The following is a 19,953-nucleotide window of genomic DNA, read 5'->3' on the forward strand; positions in this document are numbered from 1 at the left end:
AAAGTCCCAAGTTCTAGGTTCTGGCAAATTCAGGTTCTGGTGAGCCCCCCACTCGCCCCACCTTCTTGCTGTGTCCTCACATGGCCTTTCCTGAGTGTGTTCTGAGGAGAGATCCAGGTCTCTCCTGTCTTCTTCTTCTCATAAAGGCAGTAATGTTAGGATGAGGATCCCTCCCTCATGACCTCATCTAAACCTAGTTACCTCCCAAAGGCCCCAACTCCAGTCACCATCACATTAGGGGTTAGGGCTTCAACATATGAACTTGGAAGTGGGGCACCCAAATATTCAGCCCATAACACTGACCAGAGGAAGAAAGCAGAATCTCCCAACTGGTATGGGAGGGATATATCAATACTATGGAAGAACATGGGGCTTCCCAAGTGGCTCAGATGGTAAAGACTGTGTCTGCAATGTGGGAGACTGGGTTCAGTCCCTGAGTGGGGAAGATGCCCTGGAGAAGGAAATGGCAACCCAGTCCAGTATTCTTGCCTGGAGAATTCCATGGACAGAGAAGCCTGGTGGGCTGCAGTCCATGGGGTCAGAAAGAGTTGGACACGACTGAGTGACTAACACTTTCACTTTCATGGAAGAACCTGTTGTGGGGTGGTAACTGGGAGGGTATTCTGTGCTCCCTACCCCAACTTGGTCTAATCGCCATTCACAAATATCATACATGGCCTTAGTCCTCAAAGGGCTGATGGTTTATATCCCCCAAAGGGATATAATATGAGAGATTAAAAAACTACAAGAATGAAACAGCAGTAAACAGAAAATATTAAGAAAGATCACTGCTAAATACATAATACGAATTTGGAAGAAGGAAATTTGGAGTGGGCACAGTCACAGACAAGGGTGGGACTTGGGTTATGCCTGGGAGGAGCTGCCTGCATTGGCAGCAGATTCTGTACCACTGAACTTCCAGGGAAGTTAGTGGGCATCTCTTAGGGGATACTATTTGAAAGATCACCACTTAAAACAACATATATTTCAAGACCTTTGACGATGCTTTCTCCTTAGGAAACACAGTGGCATTTAAAGCTGATGTGCTGAAACTTAGCTTGGGAACTTCAAGGGGACATGCAGAGCCTCCCAGGCCAGGCAGATGGCTGGAGCCAAAGGCAGAGAGGTGGTCACACTACTAGGTGAGCACACGGAAGCAGCTACTTGCCTTTGAGGCTGAAGTGCTGTTGTTTGCTCTGAGAAACCTGCCTGACCAGTTTCCTGTCATTTTCTTTGCATTCCTATTCCCCAACACAGGGGCGACTGGGCCAGATGCTTTTGCTTTTTCTGGATCTTTCAGACCCAAAGTTTAAAATTTAGGACCTAAACTGCAGAGACTTTGGGCCTAGTAATCTGTTTACTTTGAGCTGATTATGTTCCTGCTTTCCCTCTTGGCAGTGAGGTCCCAGCTGAGAGGAAGATTAGGCAAAGTCCCCCAGAGCGCATGTATCATCCCTGTAGGCAGCTCTTGTTGTTGTTGCTGCTTAGTTGATCAGTCGTGCCCGACCCTTTGTGAACCCATGGGGTCAGGAAGATCCCCTGGAGAAGGAAATGGCAACCTACTCCAGTATTCTTGCCTGGAGAATCCCATGGACAGGAGCCTGGCAGGCTACAATCCATGGGGTCACAGGCAGTGGCATTTAAAGCTGATGTGCTGAAACTTAGCTTGGGAACTCCAACCTGCAGACCCTAGGAAATGAGCATCTGCTTTTTGTGCTGGTGTGATGTGGTTCCAGAAGGTGGCTTCATTGCCTGCTTTCTGTTTTTATGTGCCACATTTTCCCTGGAACATGCTCTTTACCTGCTCTTAAGACAAGTCAGGACAGGGAGGCCTGGCGTGCTGCGATTCATGGGGTCGCAAAGAGTCGGACACGACTGAGCAACTGAACTGAACTGAAAGACAAGTCAGTATTTTTTGGCCTGGCCGTGATGTTTGACAAGTGGCTCTCCTTTGCTTCACTGAGGTGCATGGACATATCCAGGGCTGAAGAATAATCTTTTATGTAGACCACTTGCTGTGTTCTTAGGCTGTGGATGATAATATTTTCATAAGCTTTGTTCTCTCCTGATGTAGTGTTTCCTTCTGACCTGACCAGTCCTTAACTTGGAGACCCCCATGAAATTCTTTTTATTTAGACCAGAAAAGGTAAGGAGTTGCTGAGGTTTCTAGTCTCCCAGCACAATCTCTTGTCAATAAGCTCACACATGAGATGGGACTAAGGTGACAGAATCATTAATTATGGTCTTTCTTTCGGTGTCCAGAGATATATAGGTGTTGCATTTTCCTTCCTGCTCATCCTTGGTTTGAGTCAGAGGTTGGAAAGGTTGGTTGCTGTGTCATCTGGGCTCTGCATGTGTAGGATTTTTGGCTCTGGAACAGTGGTTTAGTCTGATTTAAAGGGGGTGGTATGTTATTGCATTTGATTTTCCCGAGTGCTTGCCCTAAGGATAAAAAGGGGCAGGCAGGAGGATATATTCTTGTTGTAGAGAAAGGTGCCCTTTGATCCTCTTACCAAGCCTGACCGGAAGCATTTCTAACAAGGTGCCAATCCCTGTCACTTCCTTATGTTTCTAGGCTGTTGATAAGAGAGACTGTTACTGCTAGATGGCTACAGTTTAGCATGCTTCTTAAAGATCTTAGGTAGGTAGTCGATATTTTTTCAAAGTTTGTTAAGGGCTAGGGCTAATTTACATACTTTTTCCTTTACATGAAATGTATGTCATTTGAAAGGTGGTTTCACTTTACTACTCAGGCCTGTTCTTTTAGTGAATTGCCTTCCATTTAGCCCAGTAATGATCTTAAAAAAAAAAAAGAAAGCAGAGGCAATGAAGTCAGTCACACAAGGCCTCCTAAATGAATGCCAGACTCCTTAGCTGGACTCCAGGCTGTCCACAGGCAGGCCCTGGCCTGCTGCTCTCCCTAATGCCCTGCCATGTGGCCAAACGTGGATACTGGTGACCCCAGCACACATCCTGGGCTGCTTGCCTCTGAGTCTCTGCTCATGCTGTTCCGTCTCACCGGAAGGGCCTCTCCCTATCGCCGCTGTCTTTTGAAATCTGAACCCTGTTGAGGCCCAGTTCAAAAGTCAGCACTTCCTCATAGATTCCCCAAGCTCGATATGACCTATGCTCCTCCAAAGACTTGGAGGCCTTGGTTTGTCCTGTCCTGTGCCTCTCGCTATAACACACAGTACAAGGCCAAGACTGAATTTGCTTCTGCATCTCCCGTCGATCAAACACAGTGCTGCCAATTAAAGTCAGTGAGTATGTAAATAATGGAAGAAAGGTATTTTCCAGACAGAGCCAAGTGGACAGTTAGCTTTTTTTTCCTTGTTAAAAAACGTGACCTTGACTTAGACCTCACAGAATTTTTCTGAGATTTAAGAGCCCTGGTCTGAGTTGACCACCAAACAACTCTAGATGAGGCCCTGTGCATCTCTGGGACTGATTTTCATTGTTTGTGAGGAACTTTTCCAGCTCTTAGTCAAACAAAATTTCAGCAGGAAGAGATTTGGAAAACAAAGCAAGATCACGACAATGGAAGGACTGTTGAAGGAATTTTGAATGTTTAGCCTGGTAGAGAAGACCTAGGAAAGACTGAGACTCATTAAATGCTTGCACTGAAAAGAAATTTAGAGAATATCAAAGGGGTTTTCTTTTTTAGATAGCAAGTGGGATGAAATGACCTTTGAGGCTTTGATGTTCTACAAAGCTCTGTACTCATTTGCAGTTCCAATTGATAGAAAAGGAAATTCTTGTTAATTCACCTTTTACATTCTCAACTGAGAATGATATTGTAGTTCAGAATTTCAAATACAATTATTGTGCTGCTATGTTTTTCACAAAATCATGGTTTAAAAAAGACATTGTCCATTCTGTTGTTCAGTATTGCTCATTCACAAATTTATGAGATAGAATGCAGGTACCACATTTTATTGGGAAGTTAACTTTTTTCCTTGTTTCCCAGGGAACTTAGAGCCAAACATGTTCTTCATCTGAAGTAAATGACTAAGTCAGATGTTTGGTTTATTGATTCCTCCCTGCCCTGTGCCTTTTTTTTTCTCTTATTTTAAAAGTGCCTAGAAGAGTGGTATCTGGTCATGTTAGATGGTGATAAATATTTTCTTAATGGATATCCTTAAGAATAGGCTGTTGTATCATCATTTAAAATATTAGTTTTGGAAAATAGTCAATGATATTTCCAATATTAATGAAACAATTTCAAGTGATAACTAAGGTTGCAAAATAGTGTATGCATAGCATGTTTTTAACTTAGTGAAATATGTGGTTTTTTGATTTGTGTGTTTATTATACAATATTATACCACAACAGTATGAAGAGTTACTTCTAAGATACATTAAATGTGATTTTTCTTTTTTTAGGCTTTCTATTTTTCAGATATTCTATAATGAGCTTATATTAATTTTTAATGAAATTAATGTATATAGATAATTAAAAATCTCAAATATTACAATAGCATATGCAAAAAAACCCTTGCCTATTTACCCCTTTTCTTGCTACACAAAGGTAATTGCTTTCAAATATTTTAACTTGCTTTCAAATATTGTAACAGAAATAGTAAATCTAAATAGCTTTCTATGTGTTAAATAACAGCTACAAAACAATACAGACGTAGAAATGTAGTCAAATGAAAAAATCAGGTATTTATTTCCACCAGGAAAAAAAAAATAGAAAAAGTTTATAGGAAAGGGGTAGTCATCTATGAACACCACTTACATCATGATGTAAAATTAAATATTGTTTAACCAAAAAAATGTGATGTAACTAAGTTGGGAGAGCAGAGGAAAAAGGATGGGTGAGTGCTGTAGAAAACCAATACATAATGCCTAAAATATAAAAAACAAAACAAACAAGAAGAAGCAGTTGTTTAGAAATATGTTAGAAAAGAAAAAGAAACACCTAAAACATTTGAAAGCAGTTCCTTTTAAAATTGACTTACATTTTTTGAAAGTCGTAAAAGGAACACATGCCTGTGGTTAAAAAACAAGTCAAACAGTTCCATTCCTGACACTGCAGTGGGAACTGCTGGCATTCTTGTTGCCTTGGATCTGTACTTATTTGGTTTTTACTTAGCTTGTGTTATGTGTTTTAATATTGTAAAGTGTCTGAAATTCATCTTAGAAGTAAACCGGCCTTTTAGTTTTATTTAAATCTCAGATGTTTAATCAATAACCAATAATTGGATTCCTCATCCACAAAACGTTTATGTCCACTTTACCATATGTACTTCAGCTTCTTACTGCTGTTGCCAAACATCAATATAGTTCTGTGAGGTGCTAAAATATATATTGGATTGTCCCTTTTATGTTTTAAACTTATAACCGGTAAACTCTCCCCTCTAATCTTCTAGAACCTCATCCTAATCTCTCCTAACTCATTTAAACATCTTTCCCTCTCCAAACTGATTTGTTCTGAATCCAAGCTCTGTTCTTTTCCTTACTACATTTGTTTTAGTCTTTGAAGCTCAGAATGACATTTAGTGTTTCTCATTGTCACTTAGGATAAGGTCTTTACCTTGCATCTCTTCAGAGGAACCTCTGACAGAATACCTTCCTTGCTTTAGGACACTCAGTTTCGAATGCAGTGTAAATGCATTCAGATTTGATTCTGTCACACAAAGCCCAGAAAGAACCTCAGGGATGGAGTGCCTCCTTAACCTGCTGACCTTGGCCTCTCTCCTTATTGCTTTGAGTGTGTAAATTGAGGGAGATAAAGGTCTTCTGAGAGCTTCACTGGTGGCTCAGTGGTAAAGGATCTGCCTGCAATTCAGGAGACCTGGGTTCAATCCCTGAGCCACGAAGATTCCCTGGAGAAGGGAATGGCAGCCCACTCCAGTATTCTTGCCTGGAAAATTTCATGGACAGGGGAGCCTGGTGGGCTACAGTCCATGGGGTCGCAAAGAGTCAGACATGACTGAGCATGCACACACAAAGGTCTTTTGTCAAAGTTCAGGTATTTTCATTTTCAAATAATCTGACAATGATTTCTTAAGGATTGCATCATAAGAAGTTGGCGGGCTACTGTCCATGGGGATGCAAGAGATTTGGACATGACTTAGTGACTAAACAGCAACAACAGTATTTCACACTCCACAGTTTTACAACCTTCTCCATTTCATTTGGGCTGGCCTGCACAGGGGGAAATAGTATGTTTTCCTTTGCAGCTTCCAGCTGAGCCACATACCACCGTACTGCAGGTAGAAGTCTTAAGTCTTGGAACTAGTTCTGGGAACTCTGCTCGGCTGTGTGTGTAAAGGTGTTAACAGAGAATATGAAGACAGCCTAGATTGCAAGTAGAAAAATACAAACTTCTCACTCACCTGTTTGTGGTGACTCCATATGAGGAGAGATCCAGAGGAGGAGAAAAGTAGATACTTTCATGTAGATGGATTTGTTCCCTGAGCAGGAGAGCTCTGCTGTCAAGTACCAGCTTCTCCAGAGCAGGAGTCAGCGGTGTGTCCTGAAGGATTGAGCTTGTAGCTTTGGTTTAAGTTTGCCTTCAAATCTACCCCCTTTCCCAGTATCTGATCATATATGAGGTCAGATTAATGTTTCTAAGGCTCTTTTGATGTGTCACTTCCTTACTCCCAGATCTTCAGAGGTCACTGGATCAGGTCTGTTCAAGGCCTTCCAAAATTTGCCCCAGATCTTTATTTCTAAGCTCGTTTTCCATAACACTCACTTACAACCTAGCTGGTCTCTTACCTTTTTTTTTCAAGAGATGGTATAGCTCTCTTCCCACCTTCTCCTACCTTCCCATTTAATCTTTATTCCACGTGTCTTGTCAGAGGACTTGGGTTCTATCCCAGATTAGTTTGGTGTGTGACCTCAGTCAAATTATTCTTCCTCTCGAGCTTCCATTTTCCTATACATGAGAGAGAGAGAGAGAAAGAAACTGAATTGGGAGACTTATTTATACAGACCCTGTCAAGTTTATCATTGTGTGGGTCAACATCAGCCTTAGCTTTGTTGCTACAGAACCCAGGGCATTTTCACTTTTGTATTTCTTCATCATTTACCATTCATCGCTTGGGATTGTAGTTAACATTTATGTCCTATTTTCAAGTAGTTTTTGAAGATTTGTTATAAACTGAGACAGCCCATTGGCAGAGCTAAATTGTTTCTGGAGGATGTGTCTGAGGGAGAAGACTAGCAAGGGTGTTCTGCTTTGGACTTTCACTTTGTGTCCAGAAGCTGGGAGGAGATGGGAGTCATGAAAGATTTTTGTTTTTTCCCTTATGTAACTTGCTGGGAGAATAGAATATTTACATTGTCAAGACTGAAAGAAGGATGCAGTCTCCCACAGGATTCCTTCCGGTCTGCTATAAGGCTGCTGGGTCTGTGCTGACTCTGGGTTGGCCTTCCTCCACCATCCTCCACCACCCTTCCATCCATCTAGGGTTGAGGCAACAACTTCATCTTTCACTCTTCGTTTCCAGGGCCTTGTTTGATTATGACCGGACTCGGGACAGCTGCCTGCCAAGCCAAGGCCTCAGCTTCTCCTATGGTGACATTCTACACGTCATTAATGCATCTGATGATGAGTGGTGGCAGGCGAGACTGGTGACACCACATGGAGAAAGTGAGCAAATCGGTGTGATCCCCAGTAAGAAGAGGTGAGTTGTTATGATCATGAGAGACGCTTTCTTTACCCTCTTCCTGGTATTGATTTCTTTTTTACCTATTATACTGTAAGTGCTTGAAAGCAGTGGATGTGCATTATTACTCCTTTTTGGTGTTGAATTGGTGCTCAGGACATGATTATGATTCAGTGAACCAAAGATGGCTGCTGAGACCATGCACTGGCAGTAATAGGACTTCTTTCTCACTCCCACACAGGGTGGAAAAGAAAGAAAGGGCTCGATTGAAAACCGTGAAGTTTCATGCCAGGACGGGGATGATTGAATCTAACAGGGTAAGTGGGGATCCCCAAGGAAGTCAGCCATATGTAAAGAGGCATAAGAAACTTGAAATCTGTTTGGTGGATAAGAGAACTGGGGAGCACAAAAGAATATCTCTTTTTCAGGGTGCTGCCTGTGTCCTATCAGAACACTGACTGCTTTTCAGAAAGCAGAGAAAGGGGGCACCCAAACTCTACAGCCAGGGTTACTCCTCTCAGCTGGGTAACTGGTTCCTAAAGATGTATTGGAGTTGCACTGTCTGGAAGGCTGTCTTTCTTGGGGCATATGAAACCATTTGTGGGTATCTCCCTGGCTGTAGACCCTTTTGGAGCTGTGGGGACCCTGAATAGAGCCTGGCTTCATCATCCAGCCAGGAAGGCCAGCCTCAGAGCTCCGACCGCCCTCCAGACCAAACAAAGCATGAGGGCTCTATCCATTCACCCCTTTTCTTCTGTGAGCTTCGCAGGCCAAAGAACTTCCGGAGCAGTAGAGGGAAGAGAGACATGGAGTAGATGGCTCTTTGTTTATCAGTGGCACCTTAGGGAATGAGTCCAGGAGGCTACAGTGACCTTTGTCATTTAGGATGTACCAGTGAGTGCTGTGAGTCTGGATTAGGTAGAAACCTCTAACATCCCTACAACATTTTTCTGTAAACATAATTTTTCCTCTTACATCAACTTTCATTTAATCTCATAGATTCCATTTGTGAGAGGTGGTCTTTTATTTAGCTCACCATTGTCTCCATTTTAGTTTTTCTTGCATGCTTTAAAATCCATTGTTCTGTTTTTTTTTTCTTCTGTCCTTCCCCTCCATCTTCATGTTCTTTCACAGTCGATCAAAACGAAACGTAAAAAGAGTTTCCGCCTCTCTCGAAAGTTTCCATTTTACAAGAGCAAAGAAAACATGGCCCAGGAGAGCAGCGGACAGGAACGTAAGTAGCAGCAGGGAACAGAGAGCAGACCACCCACAGCCCCACCCTCTCTGCCTCAGTTGCACTGAAGACTGGGAAAGTGTGTTTTGTGTGTGTGTGTGCATATGCACACACGCATGTCCATCCGTCCATTGTGTGCATGCATGTTTTTATGTGTGTGTACCTGCGTATTTGCAGAGTCAGGGTAGAAGTTGGTCTGTACAGGGTGACGTTGGGTCTTTTTTGTCCAACTCTTCCTTCTGAAAGGATGTTGGAGGCTCTGAGGTAGAAGTGATTGCAGGGGGGCCCAGTGGGAAGTCCCGGCACTACTAGTGTTGGGAGTGCCAGGCTGAGCTCTGCTCTGGTGCTGATGAGCAGTTACCAGCTACTGTGTCAAGTTTAGAAAATGGTTTTTCAAGAGAATTAAGTCTAGGGACTCAGTGTTGCTCTCCCGGCTTCTTTTGCTTGTGTTTTCTTTCCCTTATCTTTGCTCATCTGTGTCAAGAGAAGAGCCTTTTCTTATCTGGACACTCAGAGTTGGGCCGAGTTCTTGAATCACACGCATGTGCCTACGCACACAGAATGTTCACATGGCTCTAACAGACTCAACTGTCTTCCCAGAGTGATTACAGAGCCACCTTTCAAAATAAAATCCTTGTGCTAAAAGGAATTGACACCAAACAGGAATTACTTAGCATTGTCCAAATAAAGGTTTATTGAAGAAACACAAAACTGGTTTGGTAGAAAAGGCCATAAAGCTGGGCTAAGTTAACTTGCAATGCTGAGAAATATTCTTTTTCTGCCATATGCCTCAGAAATTAACTGCTCTCACCCTAACCTTAAACACCAGGTCAGGCTGGTGAAATGTTTCTCACGTGGCTCATGGTGAATTGTAAACCTCTGTCCTGGGCTATTGGGATGGCAGGAAACTAGTTCTGGAAGGGAATGTCCTTTTTCTAGGCCAGCGTGTCTCGTGGTCATGGGATACGTGGGTCTGGGGTGGTAGCTGGTAGATTACAGGGGTGCCCTTGTCCCGATAGAGGTTAGGGCTCACAGTCCTGGGGAGCTCAATAAGAAGGCCATCTGAGATAGAGGCCTGAGGTGAGGGCGCCACAGTTGTGTGTGTGTGCAGATTCCAAAAGTTACCCGCTGAGCCCAACCTATGAGGGTTCACTGTTGAGTGGCCTAGCTGAATGGGGGAGGGAACTGGCTGTCGGGTAAGAGTTGAAACTGCCTAGTGCTTATTCTTCAGAAGCTGAGCTCATCCCCTGTGGTCTGCACAACTCATGTCAGCTTGGAAGGCCACACCTCAGACTGCATGAAGCTTTCCCTGAAGGGTTTGGACAGAGCAAGTCAGTATTGGGAAGCTCCTTGGGATGATGATTATGGTACCTGCCTCTCTACCACACATAGATGTTTGATTTTTCATTCACCTTCAGAGGGAAATGATGATTTCAGGGGCAAAGCAGAAATGGCTCTGTAACTACAAATTTAGTCAAAGCAGGTACTCCAAGCCTTGGTAAGTCACCTGTCTGTCTTGTCAGCCCGTGTAGGCTCTAGACCACCTCAAAGAGGTCATTCACTCCGAGGCCTTCTGGCAGCAAATTGGGCAGCATGAAGTCCAGGCATTTTATCTGACCCGGGACGTTCTTCCTGTAGCAAAGTTCTTAACCTCACTGTAGCTATAGGTCTTCGTGGTATTTCATACTCTGTCACTGATGCTCACCTGTCTCTGTATTCTTCCTTCCCCTTGTCTTTTTTCTCTATTTTCTTTCTTCTCCCCAATTCTTTCCTGCCCTCCCTCCCTTCTTCCCTCCCTCCCTCTTTGTTCTGCTGTCTGTGAAATTAGGACTTCCCTGGGTTAAGTGACGATTATTATGGAGCAAAGAACCTGAGTAAGTCAAACTTACATACTGTTAACTGTATTTCTGGCATGAGTGGAGATGCTGGGGTTGGGGTTATACGGGACGTGGGGTTGGGTGGAGGGGACGGCAGTGAGAGAGTTTGTGAGGATGGATGCCACCACAGGAGGAAGTAGAAGTGGCTCTGAGTGTCACACTTTTGCTCTGGATCCCTGCAACCATAATAAAAGCCTGTCATTCATCCCTGTTTTTTCCTTTTGTACCTTGAAATGGTGTGGAGCTATCTTGGCATTCCACCTTACAAGTGAGGGGGGCAGCAGGTGCTTCTCCAGGGGTGACCACTCAGCTCATCTCTAGCCTGTTGTTGAGGTGAGGGGTACCTCAACAGTGCCCCCTGTAATCTTCTCCCAGTGACACAACACTAAAGGATTGGGCTTAAGATTTAGCTGTTTTAGTCTGTCTAAACAGGGGGTGATAGTGCTGTGAAGCCCTTTACCCAGCAAACATCTGGAATGTCCCAGCAGGTTCAGGGCCCTCAGCAGATGGTGCAGGCTGGCTCTCCAGAGCGTCTCTAAGGGGCTGGGTGGGTGGGGATCTCAAGAGCGTTTTATGGACTATGTATATTTAGTGCTTTAGCTTAGAAAACTCTGACCATCCTCTCACCTCTGGAAAATAATCTTAGAGTTGAAAAAAGAAGGGACCTAGATGACAGGGCCTCATCCTCCCTGCTGTGCACACAGGTGCGTGTGTGCACACATGCAGCCATGCCCGGCGGGTTCTCTCAGCAGATACTCTCCTTCCATGAATAATAAAGGCATGAGAGTAAAGGTGCTTCCTCTGTGGGTTACTCAGGAGCTAGCATGGGTGACTCAGCCAGTCTTTCCTGGGGGCCACAGCATATCAGTCTGGAACAGTGTCATCTTGGCTGAAACGAGCAATGCCTCACTCCATGGTTTGTTTTGTTCATGTTTCATCTCCATTTGCCTGTCATCTTGGGAGTAGTGCATTTTGTTTGGGCCAAACTGTGCTTTGTGCCTCCTGTGAGTACAGTTGCTCTGCCCACTCAGATATGGGTGGGTCCCAACAGTCTGAGACAAGAGGATCATCTTATCTTCCATGTATTCTTCATTTGTTGTCTCTGTTTTCTCGTCTTTTCATGGATGGAGGAGCATCCCCTTTCACCACTGGGGCCAAGCCCTCCTTCCGGGTAGCGATGTCAGGAGGGCTGTTGGTTCCACCAAATGGCCAACATGTCATTCCCTGGTGACTGTTCATCCAGCCCAGTGCTTAGCCCCCTAGTCCTGAAACACCGCACAATTCTGTTCTTCAGGGGTTCTATCTGGGGAGGAAATTCAAGAGCAGCCTGCTCACTGGGCTCCTCTTTGCCACTGTCACTGCCTTTCCTTTCCTATTGACAGCATTGGGAGATGCATTCTGAGATAGGATTTGGAAACCATCCAAGTCAGTTCTCTTGATTCAGATGGAGAATGGAAGCTGGTAGTCTATAATGGAGGGCCTTGGAAGACTGAAAGCACCCTGGGGACAAGTGTGAGGTGGCCAGGGTCTCAGGATTGGAGCTGCACCTCTCAGCTGGTAGCCTGATGTGGCAGGCCTCCCGTGGCCTGACTTGGTTGGCAGCTCAGCATTCGGCTCTTGGAGCATTTGAGTTTTGTGCTGCGTGTGACCTCTCAGTGGTGTGTTCTGAATCAGAGTCTCTTTCTTGTTGGCTTGCAGAGGGAGTGACATCCAACACCAGTGACAGCGAAAGCAGTTCCAGTAAGTGTGTGTCATTCTTCCCCATGGCATGTAGCTCTACCACGTGTCCCAGCCATCCTCATTCCAGCATTGCATGGCTGCCATATCTGTTCAGAGGCTAGTGCTTCTTTTAGCCATGTACACTTGGAGATCCTGGAAATGCTGTGGCCATTTTGTCCCTGTGGGATGGGGTTTAGGCTGTGGATTAAAGGAGAGAATATATGCCCTGCACTTCTGGCCAGGACTTGACTTAGGAGCATCCCTACTGTAGGCACTTGGGGCTGTAGGTGCTGCCAGTTCACATATTTGCTCAGAGACCAAAAGGAGAATGGCTCCTAGGGGATATTGTCCTGAATTGCCTTTCCAGGTCACTAGTACCTCCTGGGTGAAGGCTTGGTATCTTTGCCTTTTTGCTGGGCTAAATGACCAGGTGACAGCTCAGGTTTCCTACAGAAATCCTGTGACCAGGCCAGAGAAGCCACAATTCAAACCCCATGAAGTTTGGGACTACTGGCCTTTTAGGAGTTGTAGCTAGAGGCCCTGAGAATGCATCCCAGGGCTTGATGCAAATATCGCTGCCTTCCCTAGCACTGCTACCAGTCACTTTGGGACCTCCTAGTACATAGTACCCAGAGAAGGCAATGGCAGCCCACTCCAGTGCTCTTGCCTGGAAGATCCCATGGACGGAGGAGCCTGGTAGGCTGCAGTCCATGGGGTTGCTAAGAGTCGGACACAACTGAACAGCTTCACTTTCACTTTTCACTTTCATGCATTGGAGAAGGAAATGGCAACCCACTCCAATGTTCTTGCCTGGAGAATCCCAGGGACAGGTGAGCCTGGTGGGCCGCTGTCTATGGGGTCGCACAGAGTCGGACACAACTGAAGTGACTTAGCAGCAGCAGCCAGTACCAAGTTGCTTGGTGACTCTTAGGAAGTCCTCATCATTGCTAGGATAGATGGAGCTCTCCTGTGTGGGACGAGCAGGGCTCAGTACTGCTCTTAAAGGGCACTGGGGACCTTAGCCCAGCCTTGTGCCACTTTTCTGGGTGCTTCTTCCAGTGCAGGGAAATAGGCAGACCCTAAAAAGGGTAAAGTTCAGCTGCAGCTTTGGGGACCTACACGAGTGCCCTGACTTCCTTGCCTACAGATGAGGGACCCAGGCAGTGTGTCTCCGTCACTTGAAGCTTTTCCTGTGATTCTTTGTGGAGCAAGAGGGCAACTGAGCAGAGCTGACTGTTATCTATAAGAAGAGTCCTGGGACATTGGGGTGGTTTTTGGTGGAGGCTTAATGGCTTCTGGGTCATGTTCCTTTGCTCAGCTATATTTTGCTGAACAAGAGGACTCCTGACTCCTGTCTCAGGGGTGGTGAATGGTTTCCTGTGCTTTCATTCCAGCAGGCAGTAGACAAGCCCACGGCACAATTGTTAGCAAGAACCAGTTGACAAGGCTGTTTTCTGGTAGAGGTTGGGGTGCAGTGAATGTTGTAGGGAGATGAGGATACAAGGAGGCAGATTATAAAGTGCTAACATGTCTTCAATTTTTGTTGCAGAAGGACAGGAGGATGCTATTCTGTCATATGAGCCAGTGACACGGCAAGAAAGTAAGCCCCCTTCTGAGAGTCTTGCCTTTGAGCTAATCTGGTAGTAATGGGACCCAAACTGGTTGGCCATGGAGACAGAGGAGAGATTGACGAGAGATGGCGAAGGTCAATTTCAGTGGGTGTGTGGCCACTGCTAAAAGAGAGGCTCTGGTCCCTCTCTTCAATGGCTGCTCTGAAAAACCTTGCTTAGCTGTTGGTGCCCATGCACAGATTTCTCCTGAATCTGTCGGAAAGGGAGACGCCTCTGATTTCATACTTGCCTTGGACTTAGATATTCTCAAATTAAAGCCTCTTTGATGTCTTTGTAGTTAAAAGGCAAAATGGTTGAAGATGTGCTGCTCTGTCTGAGCAGTGGCTCCAGCACCTCATTGCTCTAGGCAGACGAGGAGGGAGGTCAGGCCGTCTGGTGAGGGCCTCACTGACTGTCTCCATGCTCGCTCCCCAGTTCACTATGCAAGGCCTGTCATCATCCTGGGCCCCATGAAGGACAGAGTCAACGATGACCTAATTTCGGAATTTCCACATAAATTTGGATCCTGTGTACCACGTGAGAGCCCAGGGTGTCTTTGGGAGGGGGGAGGCGTTGGTGTCCTGGGAATTATTGTTGCTCTCATGTTTTATGGAGAGGGCCTGCGGCTGGGTTCTAGGTATCTCTGGGAATAGGGTACTTCCAACCCCCCAGAAGAGATTAGGCAGCCATATATTCCCCCAAAGCTGTCCCAGCCCACTGGGACAGCTTGTTAGGCTTGCTGGCTCCTGTACCACATTTGTCACCATCTCTCTGCCAGATCTTGGCCCAGGAAACCCCATCTTTCTGGTCCAGTTGAAGCTAAAGCAGATAGCTCCTTGTGTGTGTGAGACCTGGTGATTAGAAGAGATATAGGCAAGAGAAACTTCTTCCCAGCCTCTTTGCCCCATTCATCTGGAGTGACTCTGGGGCCCTGCAGGGGGGCAAACAAGTCAGCCCTTGGTGGCGTGAGGGCTTGGCACATTGTCCTTGTGCCACAGAGCATTTCCTCTCTTCCTGCAGATACTACCCGGCCTCGGCGTGATAATGAGGTGGATGGGCAAGACTACCACTTTGTGGTCTCCCGAGAACAGATGGAGAAGGATATTCAGGACAACAAGTTCATTGAGGCAGGCCAGTTCAACGACAATCTCTATGGGACCAGCATCCAGTCAGTGAGGGCAGTTGCGGAGAGGGTAAGGAGAGAAGTGGTCGCTCTACAAAATTACCCCTGAAGGGAGGCACAGAAATGCTCCTGCCAGAATGCCGCATGGATCCTCATCCTTCCAGCACATGGCCTAGCCAGTGGCAGTGCTGACCAAAACCACGCCTGTTCTGCATGTTCCCAGCCCCTGGTTGGAGATGTCTCTCTCCTCTGTGCAACTCACCCCAGAGCATCACCCTGCCTGCATCTACAGATGTGGCCTTTTCTGGATAGTAGGAGCCAAATGTGGAGCCTGGGTACCTCAGAGGTAGAATCTTCCAGGCCTCTCTAGGTGGCCCCACATTTCTCACAGGTGGATGTTGGGGTCAGCACCATGGGTAGATGGAGACTAGGTGGACTGATGGCAGTCCTTTCTTTTTCAGGGCAAGCACTGCATATTAGATGTTTCTGGCAATGCTATCAAGAGGCTGCAGCAGTCGCAACTTTACCCCATTGCCATCTTCATCAAGCCCAAGTCCATTGAAGCGCTTATGTAAGTATTTGCTGAGATTCTCAGCTAGGAGAGGGCTCTGGAAAGGCAATGAAAAATCAAGTGGTTTGTTGGGCAGGGGTAAGACCCAGTGGGTACTCAGTGGAAAGTCTGTGTCCCTCTCTGTTCACTGGAGGCTCCTTTGGATTTGTGTCCTCATGCTTGTGCCCCTAGTTAAGCTTTAAGACCTAGAAGTTTGGGGAAGATGTTGAGCCTTAGGCCACTACTGTTCTCAGAGGGCAGCTAAGCAGCTTTCCAGGGGGCCTGGAGCAACCCTTTATGTTAATCAAAACATAGAATCTAGTTTGGTACTATGTTCTTCTGTATCTTTGGAAGGGAAATGAACCGAAGGCAGACATATGAACAAGCAAATAAGATCTATGACAAAGCCATGAAACTGGAGCAGGAGTTTGGAGAATACTTCACAGGTAAGTCTCCCCATTGTGCAGCTTGGGTGTGGGAGCAGGCAGACACCTATTCTATGAGGTTTTTCCAAGAGGCCTAGATGCCTGGCACAGTTTCTGGCTGCTTTTGAGCTCGAGCATTTCCAAAGTACTCGAGTGCCCTCCAGCCAGAGTAGTTTAGCCAGTTTATAGTTTCAACCATCATCAGCAAACACTTTGATTGTTTTGTGCATTCTGTCTTCGTGTCTTCCTAGACTGTAGCTCCCTGTTTTAGTTTGTTTTCCTGCCCCCCCAGGCTCCCCCATCCAGCATTGGCTGATTGCATGTTTTACGTGCTGAGTGAACATTTGTTGATGATGATGGTTGCCTGGTGTGGTGTTCAGGTGTTCTCTGTCAGTGTGTGCACACATGTGTGTGCATGTTTATATGGTCACCTACTTTAGAAGGGCAGTTCCTAAAAGGTTGGGAAGGTTTCTGTGTAATATGTTGCTTACCTTTTGAAGTATGGTGACCTATGTATGCAGGTTGGTGCTGAGTAAACTCTAGCTGGTGATGCTACAAGGTTAGCTGGCCACAGGATTCATAACTGTTCTCGCATACCTTGGGTCCTGGAGCTCCGTTCTCTGTCAGCCACTGTGTCCTTGTTTGCTGCGCTGACCTCTGACATAATGCAGATGTGATGGCCCCAGGAGCACTGCATCTTGCCAGAAATTGTGACTTGCAGCTCCTGCTCTGGATAACCAGGATTTTCCAAATCTTCCAATGAGGCTGCATCAGAATTGCCAGCTGCTGGCCTTATGGCAGCCAAGAGCAGTACAAACTGCAAGGTCTGGCATCTAATGGGTGCTCAGTAAACATTTTTTTGAGCAACACATTTTCCTACTCATTGCCGCCCAGTGTCACTGTCTCAGCAAGTTGACTTCAGGCCCTGGGCCTTGAGTGCCCGCTAGCTTCCCCACCGCCCCAGGCTCTTGGACTGCCACCTAGTGAACAAGCTGGGCTGAACTATGGGCTGGTTGGGATGAACCAGACTGTCAGGGTTTGAGGGGTTGCTGTGGACCATAATGATAATTCTGTTTTCTTTTTCAGCCATTGTACAGGGTGACTCACTGGAAGAGATTTATAACAAAATCAAACAAATCATTGAGGACCAGTCTGGGCACTACATTTGGGTCCCATCCCCTGAAAAACTCTGAAGAATCCCCTCCAACCATTCTCTTGTGAGCAGAAGAAATCAAGTCCCTCTTCCCTCCTCCCTCTTCATTCCTGTCCCCACGGGGAGAACAAATGACTACTGTTCTTGTCCCCTTTTTTAGATATGTCCAAAAATTAAGTTTTCTAGTCCTGTTCTGTTTTTTTAAATTTTTGTTTTGTTTCAGTTTAATTTTGGGATGATGCCATCTCACTCATCATGTGACTGTGCCCATGCCTGCATGAACCTTTCCCAAGCACTAGCACAGGTGCAAATCCATCAGAGTCATTGTTTTCATAAAAACCAAGCAGAAGAGAAGAGAGGAGGACTGATGGAAAGACAGACTGGACGGCTGCACGGCTTGTGAAGTGAGCCCTTCACACCACATGAGGAGAGGCTCCCGGGCTTTGCTACGATCTGTATGTGGCCTTGCGGCTCAGGACGGCGCGGTGTCATGGCGACAGAAAGTATCTTATTTATATATAGATATATATATGTAATTTATATAAAATATATAGAAATTATTATATATATATATTATACTCTCTCATATAATATATATATATATATTCACACGCATTTGGACTAGAAAATCTATGGAGACTTCATCAATGGTACTGTGTTATTAGAGAAATGCTTTAATTTTCATATTCTAATCAGATGGCATCTTATATCCCAACTGGTTGGGGAGGAAGTGAAAGTGGTAGTAAGTGCTGGACTGAGGGCACCCACATTGGTCATTCCCTTGAGAGCTAGGCTTTTCTCTAGGAGGGATCAGCCAGAGGACAGTGAGAAAGGGCTTTTGCCCAGGGGTCAGATGCTTGGAGCCGTGACCCAAGAGCTGATGCTGCCCTTGGGGCAAGTCAGGCCCGCATGTGGGGAGCCAGAGAATGGCTAACGGTGCTCCTGCCATATTAAATTGCTGATTGTTTTATGCCACCTGATGTGTCTGCATGAGAGGTTTCCTTTTTGTTCATTTTTAAGCTGCTGTTAAACCAAAACCATGTTGTGCTACTGTGTCAGCCTTTTCATTCTTCCAAATTTTACTTTTACTATTTAAGTGAATGCGTAGAATCCAATTTGACTGTGTTCTAAAGGCTCATAATGTTCTGGAAGAGCCGGACCTCGTGATAGACTACGTGACCCAGGTTGGGCCGTCCCATCAGCAGAAGGGGGAGCAGGTGAGAACTGACAGGAGCCGGGGCTCCTATTGTGTCCCTTCACTCACCTGCCAGGGACGTGCTGGGCTCAGCTGAGGCCCTGTCATGGGGCCCACTGGCAGGGATGGGGAGTCATTTGCTGTCCAGCCCTGTGCTGGGACAGTGGGAGAGCCCTGAGCTTGGCCAGCCGCGTGATGAAAAGTTTGATTTGGGTTTTTTCCACAGCTGCTTCATATGCCCTACCTACCCCACCCCCTCAGTAAAAGCTGGTAGCTTATTGTTTCTTCAAGAAGAAAGTAGACTTTTAATGCTGTCAGTTTGAGCTATAGAGCTAAGATTCACTTACTGTTGAGATGTGAAGCTTTGTTGCTTTTTCCCAGAGTCATACGGCGGTGATTGTGGTCAAGGGGCTTTTTTTCTCTGACCACAGATGCAGGCAGCAGGTATGGCTCAGGCCCCATGCCACCCTCCTGTGCTCCTTTGAAGCCACCATACCTCCCTCAGCTCCACACTGGAGGCGCAACACAGGGGAGGAGAGAGTGGATACGCTCAGCCCTAGGGTTGAGCCTGTTGTTTCCTAGCCCACTGTGTCACAACCACTGCAAACGACACATGTTGAAGATGCTTTGAGTGCTACCATCCAAACTTAGGCAATCTATTAACAGTTCTCCTACCAGCATGACTAGGCTAAGTGTAAAGTCTGGGGCCCAGAGTGTAGGTAAAGAAAGGGTGGCAGCTTTCCCTGGGCAGTGCACTGGATTGAAGGCAGGAGGGGTGAAGTGGTGGCCGATGATGACTCTGGTGAGGAGGGGGTAAGCTGGGAATGTTGTTGATTTCTCTGATGTGAAGTGATGTAGTCTGAATGATGCTCAACCCTCTACCCCTCCCAGGGAAGAAAAGCAGAGATTCAAAGCAAGCATGACACTAGTTGGTTGACCAGTGTTCCTTCCAAGGAGACATATATTTTTTAATAAATGATAGTTGCGATGAACTGTGGCTCAGAGACCTTCTTAAAGTAGTTGAGAGGGGATGGTGGGGCAGAGCAGTGGGAAAAATGCCCCAAAACTTTGGGGGCCAAAAGGCTCTCTCCCTAGTGACCATCAGCTGCCCAAGTCAGGTTTTCCTCTGGATGGCTCTCGACTCCTGTGGTTTTAACAGGCCCTTTGTGAAGGCTGTATGCTCAGTCTTCTGCCCCCGCCCCCGAACACTGTCTCCAGTACTGCTGGCCAGGTGTGTGTGGAGGGCATCCGCGTCCTTTGGGGCAAAATGCCAAAGGTACACAAGACAGGAGGTGTCTACTGCAGCACAGATATTTGTTAGAGAAAGCAGGAGCCAAGGGAGCAGCAGAAATCTGAGTAATAAATATGGTAAGCAAACCCAGCTACCAGAAAGTGTTACTGTGCAGGGGAACCAAGGGTGAGATGGGACCAGGTTGCAGAGCAGGGTGT

At 46.1% G+C, this 19,953-nt stretch overlaps 1 protein-coding gene across 7 annotated transcripts in view; it reads left to right on the forward strand.

The window, feature by feature from the left end:
* The window catches only part of DLG3 (discs large MAGUK scaffold protein 3), a 53,886-nt gene extending 34,390 nt beyond the window's left edge, over positions 1–19,496 (forward strand). For 3 of the 7 annotated variants that reach the window (XM_027533315.1, XM_027533321.1, XM_027533322.1), the window contains 10 exons: positions 7,460–7,636; positions 7,860–7,935; positions 8,753–8,852; positions 12,428–12,469; positions 13,998–14,048; positions 14,494–14,595; positions 15,079–15,251; positions 15,643–15,752; positions 16,086–16,177; positions 17,243–19,496. In XM_027533315.1, the coding sequence (XP_027389116.1) occupies positions 7,460–7,636; positions 7,860–7,935; positions 8,753–8,852; positions 12,428–12,469; positions 13,998–14,048; positions 14,494–14,595; positions 15,079–15,251; positions 15,643–15,752; positions 16,086–16,177; positions 17,243–17,349 (1,030 nt within the window). In that variant the 3' untranslated portion in view covers positions 17,350–19,496. Of the gene's footprint in view, positions 1–7,459; positions 7,637–7,859; positions 7,936–8,752; positions 8,853–10,680; positions 10,727–12,427; positions 12,470–13,997; positions 14,049–14,493; positions 14,596–15,078; positions 15,252–15,642; positions 15,753–16,085; positions 16,178–17,242 lie in introns of all 7 variants that reach the window. The other 4 variants (XM_027533317.1, XM_027533316.1, XM_027533318.1 and 1 more) reach the window with 4 other exon arrangements.
* Positions 19,497–19,953: the final 457 nt, after the last annotated feature.

This window comes from Bos indicus x Bos taurus, chromosome X, assembly GCF_003369695.1.
Source record: "Bos indicus x Bos taurus breed Angus x Brahman F1 hybrid chromosome X, Bos_hybrid_MaternalHap_v2.0, whole genome shotgun sequence".
Classification (NCBI taxonomy): Eukaryota; Metazoa; Chordata; class Mammalia; order Artiodactyla; family Bovidae; genus Bos; species Bos indicus x Bos taurus.